This window comes from Strigops habroptila, chromosome 13 (assembly GCF_004027225.2).
Source record: "Strigops habroptila isolate Jane chromosome 13, bStrHab1.2.pri, whole genome shotgun sequence".
Taxonomy (NCBI): Eukaryota; Metazoa; Chordata; class Aves; order Psittaciformes; family Psittacidae; genus Strigops; species Strigops habroptila.
Window position 1 is genome coordinate 12,069,214 of NC_044289.2, and position 17,884 is coordinate 12,087,097.

At 55.3% G+C, this 17,884-nt stretch overlaps 2 protein-coding genes and 1 long non-coding RNA gene across 13 annotated transcripts in view; 2 read left to right on the top strand and 1 right to left on the bottom strand.

The window, feature by feature from the left end:
- DLGAP4 (DLG associated protein 4) overlaps positions 1 to 8,112 on the top strand; it is a 134,823-nt gene extending 126,711 nt beyond the window's left edge. For 8 of the 11 annotated variants that reach the window (XM_030502805.1, XM_030502807.1, XM_030502812.1 and 5 more), the window contains 5 exons: positions 855 to 946; positions 1,407 to 1,816; positions 3,443 to 3,534; positions 4,812 to 4,964; positions 5,775 to 8,112. In XM_030502805.1, the coding sequence (XP_030358665.1) occupies positions 855 to 946; positions 1,407 to 1,816; positions 3,443 to 3,534; positions 4,812 to 4,964; positions 5,775 to 5,990 (963 nt within the window). In that variant the 3' untranslated portion in view covers positions 5,991 to 8,112. Of the gene's footprint in view, positions 1 to 854; positions 947 to 969; positions 1,223 to 1,406; positions 1,817 to 3,442; positions 3,535 to 4,811; positions 4,965 to 5,774 lie in introns of those variants that run through there. The other 3 variants (XM_030502816.1, XM_030502815.1, XM_030502809.1) reach the window with 2 other exon arrangements.
- Positions 8,113 to 8,735: 623 nt separating this feature from the next.
- LOC115615093 lies at positions 8,736 to 11,675 on the top strand. The gene is made up of 2 exons (XR_003993945.1): positions 8,736 to 9,207; positions 10,046 to 11,675. It is a non-coding gene; the product is annotated as an uncharacterized LOC115615093 (long non-coding RNA).
- Positions 11,482 to 17,471, bottom strand: TGIF2 (TGFB induced factor homeobox 2). The gene is made up of 3 exons (XM_030502818.1): positions 17,435 to 17,471; positions 16,358 to 16,596; positions 11,482 to 12,923 (listed from the first exon to the last, which is right to left on the bottom strand). Exons 1-3 carry the CDS (start codon positions 17,469 to 17,471, stop codon positions 12,339 to 12,341), a joined length of 861 nt encoding a protein of 286 aa, XP_030358678.1. The 3' UTR covers positions 11,482 to 12,338.
- Between the last annotated feature and the right edge of the window lie 413 nt (positions 17,472 to 17,884).

Sequence of the window (17,884 nt, forward strand, 5' to 3'; positions counted from 1 at the left end):
TTTAACTCTGTGGAAATCAATGGAAATGAGCTGTTGATCATATAGTCAAATGAGAACACATTGAGTAAATCCGTGCTTTACTTGACAAACTCCAGTCATCTGCAATTGTCCACTCTTCTTGTGGACAGATTTCCCAGTTACAGATGGCTGCTGTGAGCACTTGGGCAAATCCAAATGCAGGTTCTGGGCTTTGAGCCACCACATGTGTTTATGCTGAGGAAGTTCTCCATTGATTTGCAGTAAGGCTAGCTGGCCAGTTAGCTACATGTGCTAGTGAAGGCTTTTCTGCAGGGCTAGTGGGACAAAATACATGCTGAAAGGGCAGCAAGGCAAGAGAACTCGCATTGGAGAGGCTGCCTGCCTTCCTGTCCTCTTCCTTTTCTGAGCTGGTTCCCCAGCCACCTGCCCCACAGCCTGGATTTCCTTCCTAAACCCTTCTAACCCTCTTATCCAGAGCTGTGGAGGGTGTCAGTCCCTGGGACAGAGGAAGCTGGGCTTTACTGTCAGTCTCAATCAGATCACTGCCCTCTCGAATTTCCTGGCCTTTGCCCATCTCAGATGCCCATACAGTTGCTCCCTCAGGGACATGCAGCCCGTCTCCAGCGTGCCAAAGCTGAGCAGACAGCGGTGGGTGGCAGAGCTGAGGGCTCTACAGCAGGTATCTGGCAGGACTGATGCTCAAGTGGAGGCCAAGCTGAGCAGTGGCCTCGTGCCTCTCCTTAGACAACCCTGCAGTTGGTGTGTGGTGTCAGCATGCTGTGTGTGTGTGTGCGCAGCACTCCTGGTCTACTAATGTGAATTCCAGCAGCAAGTTCTTGTGTCTGTTTTTGTCTGTATTTTTCTTGTTCAATAAGGTTGACTGCCTTCAGCCAGTGGCAAAAGAGGAGCCTCCTCCACCAGCCACCAAATTCCAGTCCATCGGGGTACAGGTAGAGGACGAGTGGCGGTAAGTGAAAGGCGCAAGCTTTTGTAGTTTCCTTTCTTTTCAATTGTGCTCTTCCCCCACTTTTGCTTAGACCTTCTCCCCTTCTTTGTTCCAATATGAGTGGTGTTGAATGGGGGCCCATGGAGAGCTCTTCCTCCACAGCACACACCCGCTGCAAAAAAAAAAAAGCACTTGTTCTGTAAACAGCCAAATCAATGGGAGTTTGAAATTTCAAATGAAAGTACAAGATGTAATTACAGATGTGCGTCAGTCCTCTCAGCTGAATGGCCTATTGCAGTAAGCAGGCAACCTTATAATTTTGTCTGTCTGAATGTGTGGTGTGTGTTTGTGTGTGAGGAGGGGCAGGGCGGGCAGGGTGAGGCTCAGCTGCAGGCATAATAAACAAGTGCATTTCACTGTCAGTGTGTGAGGCCAGCCAGGGTGAGTTCTGCTCTTTAATGTTTGGGTTTGATCTCTCTAGAAACAGCCACTCTCGCAGCATGTCCACCAAACAGGACACAGACTCTGACACACAGGAACCTAATAACTCTAGCTGTAAATCATCTGAGAGAAGCCTCGCTGAGTGCCCCCAACACAACAACTCCGTTGGTGGTGATGCCACTACCAGGCAACCAGCCAAGCCCTCACAGATTAAGAGAAACCTCTCCTATGGAGAAAACAATGACCCAGCCCTGGAGCCTTCCTCTCTCCCTCCTCCTGACCCCTGGCTCGAGACGTCCTCCACCTCGCCATCAGAACCCACACAGCCAGGAGCCTGCCGGCGGGATGGATACTGGTTTCTGAAGCTGCTGCAGGCGGAAACAGAGCGGTTAGAAGGCTGGTGCCGCCAGATGGACCAGGAGACCAAAGAGAACAATCTCTCTGAAGAAGGTAGGTGGTGTCAGCCCCTGGACACCAGATGGGAGCAGCCTAGCAGCTCCTCCTCTGGAGTTGTAACTGAGTATTGGATCAGCTTTCTGCAGTTAAATTGCTGATAGCCCACAGAGAACATGGAGATGAGTTTGGGACAAGGAATACTTTATCTTTGGAAAGGATAAGGTAACTTCCTCTAGCAGACAGGGTAAGAAATAGTACCATGATGCAGCATGTAAGATGTGCAGGGCATGGTGCAGCTTCTGACCATTCCAACTGCTAAAAGCTTAAATGGATTGCTTTCCAGGGAGGCTGTGGGATCTTTCTACCTGCATAACCCATTGTACAACAGTGGGCAGGTGAAAGCTTAGTTGACAGTGGGGCAGAATGAGGGTCACTTCTGAGCTTGTTTGATCCGTTGAATCGGTGGACTTGTCTTCACAGCAAAGAGGAGGCTTCTTCATGGAGGGAAGCTTTGCTAATTTTGTGCCAAATACACACAAAGCACATGTACAGGGAGCACAAGGCCACTGGATTTTATTGGGTTCAGTCCTACTTGGGCTTGTTACACTATTTTCAAATGAGTTGGCAAAACCTGTGCTGCTTGTAGTGAAAACCATGCCTGTGGCGCATAGAGTGACAGAAGGGGCTGACTAGGCTGCAGAGGGCAGGATCTTTGTTTAGAGTCTGGTTGATTTATTTTCTTAACACCTTAGAAAGGTGAAATAATGGTGAGACTCAGTTATAGCTCCCTCCCACTGCTAGGGCTTGGGGAACTAATCTAATCCTATTGCACTAAGATGCTGAACTGGCTGCCAAGCTGGACAGGCAGTGCGAGGGCTTTCCCTGCCTCAGGGAATGCCCTTGTTTTGCCTGTGGCAAGAGTGCTCTGGCAAGAAAAGACACCAAAACCAGTGTTGTGTTATATCTGTGACCTCTAAGAGAATCTCAGAGTAGATTCTGTAACTGAGAAGTTGGTGGGTATGGGGGGAGCCCAGCTTACACTTGTCCCACCAAGACCTAGAAACATTCAGAACTGATTCAGTAGGTGCAACAGCAGACCAGGGAGGAAGAGTTGCTTCATCCCTGTTTGTGGTGCAGTTGGGTCTCTCAGCCATGCCCTTGGAAGGGAAAAGCCCATACAGTGTTCTCCATTAATGAGCAGAGGAATGTTGCCATGCCCAGAGGCTTCTTGGAAACCCCACTAAGAGCAGTGTAAAGTCCTGGGTATTAAAAGCCCAAAGCCTGCCAGTATTTTCATCCCTGCTGGTAAATGGGGACAGTTCTCCTGCCTCTTGCTACTTTGACCTCGTGCATAAGTGCAAGAGCAGGCTGTGCAGATCTGCTCACTGGGGTTGTGCTAATGGCTTGTCTGATGGGCTGAGGGCAGGTCAAGGTATGTTCTGCCCGCTCCAATGCAGTGTTTTCAGACTGGCCTGCTTTTGACCTGCTCTAGGAGGAGTAATAGTAGATGACAAAGACTTAGATTGTTTCAATACATCTTCTTTCCCTGAGAGCACTCAGTTCATTGGGGATCTCTGAAACTCCTTTGCTAATGAATCAAAAGTGTTTCTTTGCTCCAGAAACACTTGAGTTCACTGCTGCATTTAATAGCCTGTTCTTGTTTCCTTTTCTCCCTTGCAGTCTTAGGAAAAGTCCTGAGTGCAGTGGGCAGTGCACAGTTACTAATGTCACAGAAATTCCAGCAATTCCACGGCCTCTGTGAACAAAACTTGGTGAGTCTGGATCTAATTCTCCTAGTTTTTGAGAGGGGAATGTATCTGTTTCAACAGACATGAACGTGATCAGGTATTAACAGGCTGCTATCACTGTAAAAATAGGGTCAGTGTATCTGTCGCCTACAACCTGGCCACCATGCCGTGATGGATGAATGCTGATTTAAACCAGCAGCTGAGCAGTAGGAGGCTGGTCACCTCACCCTCTTCTGCACAGACAATTGTTGGGCTGTGCTCTGCTCAGGGAGGAGTGCTTGCAATTCCTTTTGGTGCTTACGTGAGCACTGGGGAATTCTCTTGAGCTGCTGATCAGGGCATGCTTGAATACACCACATCTCTGGGTCTGAATTGTCAGCTGGCCACACTGCTGTTTATCCTGGAAACTACCTTTTTCTTGGTACTCCTAAAGGGCTTTTTTGAGGGGAACCACTGAGGTTTTGCCAGATGGGGGGGGATGTTTGAAAAGTCTGTCCTCCAAATGTGCTTGTTTTGCATGTAGCTTGCATGTATAGTAAAACTGTCCCTCTTGGGTCACAAAGCACTGTTTGGGTTGGGTCTCTTTGAATGTAATGCAAGGGTTTGCCTTGCTGAGAGCTGAACAGGGCTAATGTGGAGGTAGATAGGAATCTCTGTTTTGGTGTTTCCACCTCAGCCTTTATTGTGGTACGCAGCTTTTGCAGCCTTCCTCAGAGGTGAATTCCTCTTTACTTCCAAAAAAACACAGAGGAGCTGGGGGAGGAGAAGGGGTGAAGTGCTGAGCATCTGTGTGCTGATCTCTGGCTGCTCACAGCTGAGGGATTAGCAGCAGCACCACTAGTTGCCAGGCTTTCAGCAGAGTTTTGGGCTGAGATCACTCTTTGACCCTTGGTGCTGAGTTGTTCAGACCTGATCCCATGGTTTCCTGAGACAATCCAGGCATATGATGGCAGTTCAGATGTCTCACAACTGGGGAAAATCTGTTCATGGAAGAAACTTGAGCTGCTTAAAATTTTTCAACCTAGTGTGAGAAATACAAATACTTTCAGATTGTTTTGTGGGGGATGCAGCAAAGTAATATCACTCATGAAAGCTTTGGCTTTTTTGGGCCACTGTACCCTGACATGCCAGTTCTCGGGTATTAGAGCTGTGCTTTGCATCATGTTGTGCTCATTTCCATTATTACCACTCTGAAATCAGGATCTCTGTGTCAGAAACCAGTGTTCTAGCTCTGAATCACATGCTGGGGACCTTCAGTTGGAGGACATTTCTGAGAGTGCTTTTTATGCTTTGCCTTCTAGAATCCTAATGCCAATCCCAGACCCACAGCCCAGGACCTAGCTGGGTTTTGGGATCTCCTCCAGTTGTCCATTGAAGACATCAGCATGAAGTTTGATGAGCTGTACCACCTGAAAGCAAATAGCTGGCAATTGGCAGAGACACCGGAGAGAAAGGTGAGCGTGGGGCTGTTGAGACTGGCCAGAGCACCTCACAGACATTTGGGTATGTGAGGTCTATTTCTGTCTGCAAACAGAAGATCTCCAGGGTTTTTACCTTCTTGCCCTTGCGCAGTGTAATCTCACAGCCTTGCAATGTACCGAGACCATTCCTCTTGAGTAATAGTGGAAACAATTTCATACAAGGGGAAAAAAGTGTTAGGATGGAGAGAGAGCAGAGCGATGAGTGCTGGTGTGTGCTTAAAGCAGTGATGCAGAGGCCTCTAGTGTTACAAGCACTGTATGAAGAGGTTTTAACTATTCCTGCTGTCTGAGTAGTATAAAAAACACCTATTGGAACCTTTTGAAAATGCAGCACAGGTTATGCCTGGGGCCAGGCTGCTTGGCTAGACATGAGGGTAGGAAGGAGGACTATGGCTCTGGGCAGGGTGGCATATTAAAATTGAGTTCAGTTTTCATGTGCTCTGACCTATAGCTGGGCCAGACTGACCCTACAAACCCGAGTCCACTTCACCAAAGGCAGGTGTACCATGTAATGCAAAAGAGCACATCTCTAGACATTGGCGAGGCCGATTTTGAGTGCTTTGCTCAAGAACTACTCCTGCTTCTTTCACCTGACACTCGACCTCATCGCTTAGTCCCTCATGCCATAAGAGTCCCCACCACATCAGAGCAAGCTTCGGTATAGAATCATAGAATAGTCAGGGTTGGAAAGGACCTTAAGATCATCTAGTTCCAACCCCTCTGCCAGGGGCTTATGCTCATTTTTACTTTCTGTCTGGCTTTTTCCTTACTGTCTCCCTAAAGGAAGAGAAGAAACCACCCCCTCCAGTGCCAAAGAAGCCAGCCAAGTCCAAATCCCAGCTGAACCGGGACAAAGCCTCTGATTCAGACAAGCAGCGCCAGGAAGCTCGCAAGCGTCTCATGGCAGCCAAGCGAGCGGCCTCTGTGCGGCAGAACTCGGCCACGGAGAGCGCAGACAGCATCGAGATCTACGTCCCCGAGGCCCAGACCCGCCTTTGAGCCGAGGGGGCAGAGGAAGGAACCGCGTGGTTTTTATAAGTCATTAAAAAGGCAACAAAAAAAAAACAAAACACAAAAGGTTCTCTTAAACTAGTGTGATTTCTTGAGTCTAGAGACAACGAGCCATCCTTGCAAAGGGCTCCCGAGTTGGCGCTTTTTTTTTTTCTCTCAGCTTTAAGTAATGAAGATTTTAAAAAAAAAAAAAAAAACAAACAAAACAAAACAAACAAAACAACAAAAAAAGAGAAAATCCCCCTCGTTTTCTCCCTGGCTGTGGTGTTGCTGAACGGGACTGAACAGACTCCTGGAAACTCCAACCCCTCGACTTGGACCTTCAGTCTTTTTACTCGTTCTATCTCATGAGAATTATTAGCTTGTTTACAAGAAGAGGACAAGAAAACATGAAGCCTTGAGCACTTGCCATGCTGTGTTCTTCCTCCTCCTCGGTTCTGTTCTTCCTTCTCATCCTTTTCTTTTTACCTCCTCCTGCTTCCTTTCTCCCACCCCTTTGCATGGCTTTGTTTAACCGTGTTAGAAACAACCTCTCTTCCACCGAGCTCCCGAAGAGAACACCCATTCAGTGTGTACTACTGTTGCACTCTGCTAGCAAGCAGCCTTTTTTTGGGGGGGTGGGGGGTTTGTTTTCCTTTTGATGGGGGATATTGGGGTGGGGGGAGGCTGGGTGGGCAGGGACAGGGCAGTGGGGTTTGTATTCCTCTGTTTTATTGAAGTTGAGAGGATGACAGGGTCTGTGGAATGTAATGCAGAGTTGTTGAAATGCAGCCCAGAAGCAAATGTGCAATAAGCTAGCGAAGGGGGGGGGGGGGGACACAGTGCTTGGCTGGCTGATGGGAGACAGCACTACCCTTAACTCCAGGCACAAGAGGGGAGCTGAAGGAGCACAGAGCAACTCCAGGCACGATCCACACATGCTTCACTTTGATTTTTCTCCTCTTTTTATTTTTTTGCAAGATTATTTTCCTTGAATTGCTTGTTGAGAAAGAAGCTGCTACACGGGGGTGGGGGGGGGGAACCTCTTTTACAGGGGGAGGGCTGGGAGAGTGTGATGGTATTTCAGGGTGGGAGGACTGGGTTTGTACAGAGGAAGGCACAGGTAGCTGGTGGTAGGCTGCCTGCCTGTATGTATGTGTACATATGCACATATACACTTAGTAGTACCTGTACATTTAATTCATACACACGTATACATGCCCATACACACAGTGCAGACGGTGTGCTTAAAAGCACCTTGGTGAGAATGGGCATATGTATAGCATATATTTTTACATGTACTATATCTAGATGTGTGTAAAAGTGTGTGTAAAAATATATACCCTGTGTGTAATCAGATGACTATTTTTTCCTTATCTCCCTGCTCTCTGGGTAGAGGAAGGATTGCTAAATATTTTTTAGCCCGTTTTTCCCCTTTGTAGGTCTCCTTTTCAGCCTGGCTTCTTGAAGCCACATCTGCCACCACCAAATTCTTTGCCACCCCCTCCCAAAAATAGAGCATTTTGCCTCATTCAGAGTGATCCTGTTGGGATTTGGAGGTTTTTTTTCCTTCACTTGCTTGAATGAGTTGGAAGATTGTGTGTTACTTTCATGGGGGTAGAAGCCCAGAGCTGGATTCTGAATCCCAACAAGGGTGTTGGTGAGCCAGAAGGCAAAAGATAAAGTGAAATCCTGAATGATGTCTGAGTTACCATTATATGCTGTAAAGTGTTGTCCATGCACGGGTGCTCTTAGAGATTTCTGCCCACCTACGGTATACTCTCAACTGTGAAACTGGGTATAATGTAACTCAAATCCAGCGTTGGTTTTGATGGTTGTGGGTAAAGATACGGACTTGTTGGGTTGCACTGTTGTAAAGATGCTGTTTTAGAGCTCTCTAGCATTGAAACGGGGGGACACGAGGGGACGGGTGGTTGGTTTGTTTGTTCTTATTTACTCCTCCAACCGTGTCTGAGGCTGCTGTGGGGGGAGCTGGCCTGGAAGGCTGGTTTTTCTGGGGCTCATTTTGTTTCCTGCCACCTCGGAGGAGGAGAACTCGCAGCAGCAAGGGCAGCTGGCTGACTTACCATACAAACCACAATAAATAAACAGATGCAGTCTGACTTTACAGCGCCTGGTGGTCTCTCTCCCTCTTTATTCCCAGTGGGGTGTGTGGGGCTGGGCTGCAATGAGTGGGCTGGGGGGGGAGACTATATTTAATCTCAACAGCTTTATAAATGTACATATATATTAAAATATCTACAAATATAGATGTATATGTCTCAAAACTATGTGTTTATACATATTCATACACTCCTTTATATACACAGTTCTATATATACGCATTATATATGAATCCGTGTTATTATTCCTCTGGCTCCTGAGGCAGCCAATCACAGGGCAGCCTGGGAGCACGTGGTTGTCAAGAAAGGGCTCTCAGCCAATCACAGAGCCGCGTGACGTTTAACAAAATGGCTGCTCCCTGCTATGAAATGGCGGGTGGAACAAAATGGCTGCGCCCAGTGTATATAAGGGGAGGGCCTTGTGTGTCAAATGTACTTCCGGGTAGGCCAGTAGGCGGGGCCGCTGGTGCTGCCAGCCAATCACAGCAGGCTGCGTGCCTGCTGTGGCAAATGGGACGAGTGCCTGCCGGGAGGGGGCGGGGCTTGCAGGCGGGGGCGGGCCCCGGCGGTGTGAGGGCGGGGCCGCGGTGGGGTGGGCAGCGCCAGCACCGGCTGTGCCGGGCGGGGCGGGGGGGGAGCGCCTCGCACCAACTGCGCTTGGGGCTGTGACGGGCAGAGCCCGCCCGGGCAGAGCCCCCGGGGGTTGGTGCCTCGGCCCGAGGGCAGCACAGGCGGCGCGTCCCCAGCGGAGCGTGAGCCCTGCGCGCTGTGCCCCCCTGCGCGCTGTGCCCCCCTACAGGTCCCTGACAGAGGCTGCCTGCTCTGTGCTGCCTGCTCTGTGCTGCCCTGCGCTGCCTGCCCTGTGCTTCTCTGTGCTGCCCTGCCTGCTCTGTGCTGCCCTACTCTGCTCTCCTCTCTGCACACCAGTTTTCCTGTGAACACCCCATGCGTTGTCCGCCTGCCTGCGGGACCCCGCGGTACCAGCCCTGCACACGCCGCTGGAGGCCAGCGTCCCAGAGCGCACCAGACCCAGTGTCCATGGAGCCGGGCTGGTGCGTGCCCTGAGAAGCAGAACCAGGAGAGCGTCTCCCTGCATTAGCCAGGTATGAGGAGCCCAGCAGGAAGCAGGAGGGGGATGGTTTAAGCTGCACTGACCACCCATCCCTGGGGGCTCACACCCTTGCTATTCATTACGTTACCCTCCAGTCACGCTGGTTTGGGGTGCAGCGTGATGCCCTGCACCGTGCCCTCACCTGAGCGATGGGGGATGCGGCTGACAGGGACTCACCTCACCCCTCACATGGGTGCTCAGGAACCCCGAGGTGCTCACCTGAGGCAGAGCTGGGGGCACCAGTGGTGTTTTCCCCAGCCATGACTCCCTGTTGCTGTGCAGACCATCACCCCCATTGAGTTCACAGTGCTGGCTCCAGCCCCCCAGAGCCCCAGCCCACATTCCTCACCATGAGCACAATGCACAGGCTGGGGGGTGCCCCGTTGCTATTGCTGTCACCAGAGTTGCCCAGGGATTTCCTTGAGGCCACAAGCCTCCATCCTTCCATAGGGCAGGGGAGCCGGGGAAGGGGTGCAGAGCCCCTGGGGTCACCCTATGCCACAGGAGGCCAGGGGTAAGAGCTGGTTCAAGCAAAGGGCTTGAACTGGTGCCAGCCTCCACTATGGTGGAGAGCAGGTCTCCATCCCAAGGGAAGCAGTGCACCGAGCTGGCACAGAGCCTGCAGCCCTGAGCTGAAGGCTCTGTGTGAAGTACCAGCATTCACGCTCCTACTGCGTGCAAGGGGCTGGCTCAGCCGTGAGCCCAGCCGTGCTGCAGTGCCCATGCTGCCAGTGTCCTCTGGATCCATGCCCCTGCTCACCCCACAGGCTCCAGACCCAGCAAACTGTAAAGGAGCCCCACTGACATTGCTTCTTTCTTCCCTTTCCAAGGGGCTGCTTGTCTCACTTCGCCAGTGCTGGCCAGGAGGAGAGGAGACACAATCGCATCAGCCCTCTGCTGCTGCCAAATGCTTCCTGGCTCCGTGATGCTGGGATCAGATGCTGTGGGAAGCGAGTACGTCACATCCCATCAGACCAAATGATGGTGCATGGCTCGTGCCAGGCCCTGGCCCCGCTTCTTCCGCACCCAGCACGTTCCTCAAGCCTCTGAAGCAGCTTTGGCCAACGTCAGGAGGTGGGAGCTGGTGGTGAGGGAGGAGCAAGCGAAGCCACCCACAACTTGACACAGTCCAGGCTCACACACAGCTCGTATTTAAAAAACGGAAAACAAACTAGAAAACTTTTATTTGACAACAGAAGAACGAACAAAAAGGTATTTACAGTAGTTTTGTTTTGCTCCGTAAATCTCATTCCAACAATCCCTGCCCTCCCCACGCTTCCTGGTCCATCTCCAGATCCACGGCCCAGGCAGAGCTGTAGCACTCCTGCCCTTGGGGAGGAAACCACTTTGGTTTGACTGGGGCAAAATAACGGGAGGAGACCAAAAAGTCTCTCTGGGGGAGAAAACAGACCTGCGGGGGGGGGCTACCTAGAAATAAGGGAGGGAGGCCTAAAATTCAGGAAGGAGGCAGACAGCAAAGGCTGGACATAAAATGGAGCTGGGGGAGAGGAGGAAGGGGGTGTTCACAGCCACCCCATGAGCATCCTCTGTCCATGCCAGAGCTGGAGCCATCCCTGTGCAGCTCAGGGGCACCCGGCCCATGACACAGCGCTGGGACAAGCCTTCTGCAGCCCCACCAGCACTGGGGAGCTCCTCTCTCCATCACCTTCTCTCTGAAGAAAAGGGAAGGGCAACACCAGTCGCCAAAACCAGTGCTGCTCCCTTCAAGGCCCCACCATCCTGCAGGGTGCTGCTCCCCCAGCACCGCTGGCTCTGACCACTGCAGAGCACCAGGTCCTCTGGACGTTATTAACTCTAATCATGCAACTCAACAGTCAGGCTAATTTCCTAGGATTAGTGTTTCTGGGGATAGATAACATAGGTGTGTATCGCTCTTTAACTTCCATTTTGCAGTGAAACAGCAATATCTCAGTGCCAGCACCAGTGCAGCACCCATGCTGACAGTGAGCAATGCCCAGGCTGGGGCACAGCCAGCTCCCAGCAGGGACCAGCTTGTCACTAGAGGTCCCCAGCACCGCGCAGCCACCAGCCCTGGAGAGCAAGAGCAGGAGGGAGGGCGCAGGGAGCAACAGGATTCATCCCTCCGCTTCCCAGGGCAGTTGGTGGATGAGGCAGCTCCGTTTGCCAGGAGCCAAGGGCTGCAGGCTGTGAGCGCTGCACTTGCAGGTCACCACACGTGCTCCTGCCCACAATATGCCTCTTCCCGCACTAGTTTTTAACCAAAAAAAAAGAGAAAATCAAGAAGTTGGATATAAAGTTTTCACAGTCTCAGCTTCACATCCACCCCCAGCAGCCGCCTGCAGTCAGCACCGCGCAGGCTCCGCACCACGCTCTCCGTTCCAGGACACAAACATTGAGCAGGAACTCGAGAGAAACACGGGGGGAGGTTGTGGAAATGCTTAAGAAACAAAAAAACAGAATAAAAAATCATATAATAAATCACAATTAAAAGGAAAATGTTTCAACAAAAAAAATTTGCTAAACAGCACCATCGAGATTTCTACTGGCAGCAACTAAACAGAAAAGGAGGGTCCCATGTTTTCCATGTGGAAAAAATGCCACAGGCTTCAGCTTTCCAGTTCATCTGTGCTTTGCCCTTCCCTGGGCAAGGCAGGACTCTGCCAGAACAAGGTACCAGGAGGGCCCTCCACAAACAAAGGGAAAATAAAAAGGGGGGGGGGGGGGGAAGAGACGAGAGATTTGGGAGGAAAAGCTTTTCATCCGTAGTCCTTAAAACAGACACCAACTTTAACACAAACATAAATTCTCTCTTTCTCTCCCTGAAGAAGCGGCGTGGCTGGACCCTTGTTTACAGGGGAGAGAAAAAGAAGTCAGCAGGTTTTCCAAGGGGAGCTCCACAGTAACCCTCAGTGGCGGCAGGGAGAGGTCAGTAAAGCTGCAAAGGTCTTTTCACATCGGCCACATCCTCCCAAGGGCAGCCGATGGGAGCCATGGGACAGTCCTTCCTCTCCCCCCTTGGCACAGAGACCAGAGCCCCCCGGAAGGCAGGAGTCCGCTTCCAAGACGAGCTGGTTTGGGGGGTGCAGGCAGGCGGGTGGCACAAGGAGGGGGTTCAGGCACCCCAAGGACCTGGCCATGGGGTTATTTGGAGAGGGCGGCTCCGGGGGGCTCAGTCTGGGGCGAGAGGGGCAGCTGCCCCCCCTGCCGCTGCGACTCCAGCTCGGCCGCCTTCTGCAGCGCCACTTCCACCAGCAGCTGGAAGCTGCTGAAGTCGTCCCCAAAGAGCTCGGGGGGCGTGGGGGGCGGCGTGTTGAAGAGTCCGCTGGTGGGGCTGGCCGCCTCGGCACGGGCCAGCAGGGTCACGGTGCTGCCGGGGGCACCCAGCGCCGCCTTGGGGACGGGGTCGGGCTCCGCTCGCTGCGGGCCAGGCGGCTTCTCCCAGTCGGGGCTGTGGGCGCTCACCACCGTCAGGCTGCTGCCCAGCGCCTGGGCAGGGTGGCACAGTACCTGCGGGCACACGGACATGGACAGCACCTTGGAGGCCCCCGCGGCCGTCACGGGAGGCACCACCAGCACCCCGGAGCCGGCAGCAGCCCCCCGCGGCAGGGCCACGTCGCCAGCTTTGCCCCCTCGGCGGGAGATGGTGAACTGGTTGGGGTCCTTCCCGTCCTTGCGCAGCATGTCGGGGAGCAGCCGCCGCCGGGCATTGATGAACCAGTTGCAGATCTGGGAGGAGAGAAGGGCACAGCGTGTCAGCACAGGAGCCCAAAGCCAAGGTAGCAAAAGCCCCCCCAAGATCCAGCAAGCAGCTCCCACACTGGGTCTGCCCCCCAGCCCTGCACCTCCTTCCCGTGGGGCTCCGCAGAGGCAGAGCTGCTCCAGGCAGGGGTTGCCCATGCACGGAAACCCCAACGCCGGCTGCTTCCTGCCTGGCATCGCTTGCCCGGGGCAGCCCCTTCCTCTCTGCACCCCTGTCCTGGTTGTCTGTGGTGCAACGCTCCCCCTGAGCCCTGCCAGCCCCCCCCCGGCAGGGACTGTGCATGGTGCCAGTGCCCCACAGCACCACTGGCACCTCCTCATCATGCCAGTACCAAACACAGCCTCGGCAGCTCTGGGGCTGAGCCACCCCATGAGCCACAGCAAGGCTGCACATGGGAGCTGCGCAGCCCGCTTCCCCAGGGAAGAATGGGCTCAGCGCTGACACCCCAAAGTCCCAGCAGCTGACAGTGCCCAGCCTTGTGCAGATGAAGCGGGGTGCAGCCTCCAGCACCCTCCTGAGGGTCCCTCCTGTCCCCCAGCCAGAGGCTGGGGCATTGCACGGAGCCAGCGTGGAGCCCAACAGCCTCCAGCAGGTCCTTGGTCCAGGGGGAGTTTTCCCATCTCCAGGTGATCCACCCCAGACATCAGCGTGACCAGTCGTGCTTCACACACTGATGTTGGTGCCAGCCTGGAAGGGAGCACTGGGCCTGTGCAGAGCAGACACACAGCAGCACAGCAGCATGGATGGAAAACCCTAAAACCCATCAGCTCCCAGAGCTGCAGCCCCCCATCCCCTAAGGGGGCGGCAGGGATTGCAGCAGTACATCCACACCTTCCCATGCTTCCTGCCAACAAGGTTACAGCCAACTTTAAAGGCTCTTCCAAACATCTGCACGCCAAAGAGGAAGCCCTTCAGAAACACAGTGGCCATGTATTGTTTCAGCATCTTTCTATAAAGTGCTACATTAAAATAACTGCTTTCTTTCTAGAAAACAATTAGAAGAGAATAAATCAGGGGGAAGAAATGACTGATCTTTGTTAAATCAACAGCTACGGAAAATATTTCCCCCGAGGAGAGAGAACTCACCACAGCTTCGATCGCAGCGAGATCTCAGTTGTCCTTTTTTGTCTTTAAGACAGTATTTGTCATTTAACACTCTCAAATACACCCGTCTCACCCCCTTCTCCCTTCCAAACCCTCCCTTGCAAGTCTTAGCTAGGTCCCCTGGACAGGATCTTGTGATCCCATGGCCATCAATCGCTGTAATCCCCAACCAGAGGGCTGGACTCCGGACACAAGAAAAAGCCCAACCAGCACCGAGAAGCTCTTAAAATCCTGCTGTGCCCCCCCATCATCTCCTTCCAGCTTTCAACTCCCCCCAGAGAACGCAGCACAGAGATGGGCACGTACAGACAACAGTGACACTGCAGGACACCGCACGGTGTCACCCGCCCGGGAGCTGGGATAAGCCTCAGCTTTGAAGCAAGCAGCTTTTTGCTTCTTTCCAAGCACGGCCATCACTTGGCCCCACCACAAGCACACCCTGGACTGTCACTTTGGGCAGCATCTGTCCCCACCACCACCACGATGAGAGCAGCATCCCCTCTGCAGGGAGGAAAAGCTCATCCCCACAGGAGGGCTCAGGCTTGGAAAGCTGCTGTTGTCTGGGAAGCCTCGCCAGGAGCAGGCACCGCTTTTGTGCCTCCCCACTTTCTGCTGGGGAGTCCCTGGAGAGCCGTGGGCGCTGCGCTCCTGATCCCTGGTGCCAGCACATGGCTCCAGCTCCCTGGATACACAACTGAACAACCAGGGGTGCGTGGCCCGTGGCAGCGGCAGAGCCCTGCACTCGAGAGGCTCCTGGAGGAGCTGGATCGGCACCGATGGATCAAACCCCGCAGCCAAAGCATGTCCCACACCTCCACCCAACAGGCTTCTCCTCAGCAGATGAAGCAGCCCCCGCTGCAACCTGTTGTGTTCCCTCAGACTGACAGAAACCCCAGTGACAGCCATAGGAAATGCCTCTGGATGGGACCCCCAGCCTGGGGGGCACCGGGGCAGCCTCTGCACCAGGCACACGCTGGCTGCAGGGGGTCCTATGGGGCAAACAGCCAGTGCACAGCAAAGCCACACCTCGACATAAGCCCATGTGCCTCCAGCACCATCCTCGGACCCAAATTGCTCAGGGCACAGACACCACCTGCAGCCCCACCGCCACAAGCCATGGGGCAAACCCCTGCATGCCAGGGGACATGGACCTGGGTTCGTCCTGTCCACACCAGCCCCAGTCCAGGACAAACCTAGACTCCCACAGCCCCAAACCCATCGCTGTGCTCCCCACTGCACTGACTCGAGCTCTCCCAGGACCATCACCTTGGAGCAGCGCGGACACAATCCTGGTGCAGAGCCAGGATTTAAAGAAATCCATTAAAATGAAAAGAAAGTTAGCCTTGCCGGCCAGGAAAAGGGAAACCAGACAGAGACAGCCACTGCTCACACACCGGTGTCTGGCTGGCCAGGGCCACGCTGAGCTGCAGGGAGAGAAGCCAGAGGTGTAGGGGAAGGCCCAAGGAGAGGAACTCAGCTGCAAACCCGCTGCCCTTTGCCTGCTGCTCTGCACACAAGAGCCGTTTCCCACCCTGCTATCAGAACCAGAGCATCTTCCTTCCCTGTCAGGAAGGCTGCTGGTGTTCCCATGGATCAGAGGGACAGGCAGCTCTCCCTGCTGCCCTAACAGCAGGCAGCGTGAAAGCCAAAGCTGGAAGGAAAAGCACTGCTCATTCCCACTGCTCCTGGCTGGGCATCCATCACAGCACCCCAAGGAGAACATCAACCCACAGCCAGGCGCAGGACAGGGGGACTCCTGCCCCAGAGCCCTCAGCTGGGCTGGGGTCCCCTTAATGCAACTGGTGTAACTGGGGGCAGCTGGGACAGCCAGTACTTGGTGCTGCAAATGCCCACCCTAGGGTGGTTGTCCCCTGCCCAGTGCTGTGTGCAGGGGGGCAGTAGCCCTGGTCCCTTTGCTGGGGGGTGCCCAGGGGAAGAGGATAAAGCAGCACCCCCTGAAGCCCTCCCACCCGTAGTGGCTGTTACTAACAGAGTATTGCTGAGTTGGTCCCCATCCCAGTCCATCCATCTTCTGGCCGGCCAAAAAGCTCTCCTCCAGCACTGCCATAAAACTGGTCCCCAGGGCTCAGACCTCTTCCCAAAAGGATGCTGCCACGTGCCGGTGGCTTTGCTCCCCTGTGTTCCCTCCCTGGCCTCCGCGCTGCCCTTCAGAGGCAAGTGGTTCCAGCATCCCAAATCCTTTGGGATCTTCATGGGGTTCTCCCGGTCTGGCCCTTCCCAAGCACCATGGCACAGGACCCAGCAGCATCCCCAAGACGTGGGGACTGGCTCCTACCTGCAGCACAGAGAGGCTGGTCTGCCCCGAGAGGCTGAGCTTCTCCTGCTCCGAGGGGTAGGCATTGAAGCGGTGCTCGTACAGCCAGTCCCGGAGGATCTTCACGGACTCCTTGGGGAGATTGCCCCTTCTCTTCCTCTTGTTGGGCTGCGAGGGGTCGGGGGACGTGGCGCTGTCGTCCTCCCCGAGGTCACTATCCGACATGGTGGAGCTGCCCGCAGACCTCTCCTGGTTAAAGCCTGGCAGAGGGGGAAACCAAACAGCGGGCATCAGGCTGTGGGTGCAGGGGGGGGCACAGCCACAGACCCCCACACCTCGAACATGGGGGGCGGCTCCTTGCCCAGCCTTGTGCGGTGATGCAGGGGATGAGCCCCCCAAGGGGGGGGAAGAGCTACAGGCACCGGCTGAGCCCCCCCCGTGGCGCTTTACCGAGGTTTGCGGTGCTCGGGGGAGCCGATAACAAATGGGGCATTGAGGGTGGGGGGGAAACTACAACTAAATCAATCTCGGCAGGAGGAAGAGGCCGGCCCGGGCAGCTGGAGCCGCTCCGGGGCGAAGGCACCACGCGGGGTCATTGTGCGGCGGGGCGGCCTCCCCGCGCCGCTGTCACCGCCGGGCCCCCCCGCAACAGGTACCGCGGGCCAGGCCCCGCCGACACAAAGCCGGGGAGCGGCGAGCCCGGCCCCGGCTCCCCCCCCCCGCCCCGCTTCGGAGGGGGAGCGGAGGAGAAAGAAAAGAGTAGCCGGAGACCCGCCCGCGGCCCCGCACCGGGGCACGAACCGGCCCCGAACTGGGCAAACAACGTCGGCCAAGTTGGAAGCTACGCGGGGAGGGAACAAAACCCCCTCGAGCGCGGCCGGCCGCGGCTGCCGCAAACTTTTCACGCTGGGGGCGGCTCCCGGCCCGGCCCGCACAAAGGCGGCGGGACCGCGCTGTGCCCGCACCCCCAGCCCGGCTCGGCCCGGTTCGGGTCGGTTCGGGTCCGCTCCGCCCGTCCCGGCTCCGCTCGGCTGCGCTCCGCCGCGCCGCAGCCCGGCCGGGACTCCATGTTTGCCGCCCGCCCCGCTGCGCTCTTACCCCCGGGCCGCCGCCGCCGCCGCCTCGGCCCTTGCATGGGCCGCACCGGGGTCGCGCCGCCGCCGCCGCTCCGGTGCCGGTACCGGTGCCGGGGGTGCAGCGGGACCCTCCCGCGGCGGCGGGGCGGGCGGCTGAGGCGCAGCGAAAAGTTTTGGGTGGGCGGCGGTGACAGATGCCGAGACAGAGTTCCCTTTGTTCCCGAGGAGGCAGGAACTCGGCCGGGCCCCCCGCCCCCGGCCCCGGCCCGCCCGCCCCCGGCTGTCACCGCCGCCGCACCGGGCAGCGGCACCCGCGCCCCCGCCCCGCCGCCACACGGGCCGGGAGCTCCGCGGCGGGACACGGTGCCCGGCGGGAGGAGGGACACCCCCCCCGCACCCGCCGAATGGGGCACCCGGACAGGGACACCCACCCGGGGACACCCGAACAAGGACACCCACACGGGACACCTGC

Bases quoted from the DNA above. Each gene is read 5' to 3' on its own strand.
- TGIF2 (XM_030502818.1), bottom strand. From the start codon at position 17,471: ATGCAAGGGCCGAGGCGGCGGCGGCGGCGGCCCGGGG. The intron at 16,597-17,434 runs GTAAGAGCGCAG...CCCCTCTGCCAG, and splicing joins GCGGCGGCGGCGGCCCGGGG to GCTTTAACCAGGAGAGGTCT. The intron at 12,924-16,357 runs GTAGGAGCCAGT...CTCTCCTCCCAG, and splicing joins CCAGCCTCTCTGTGCTGCAG to ATCTGCAACTGGTTCATCAA.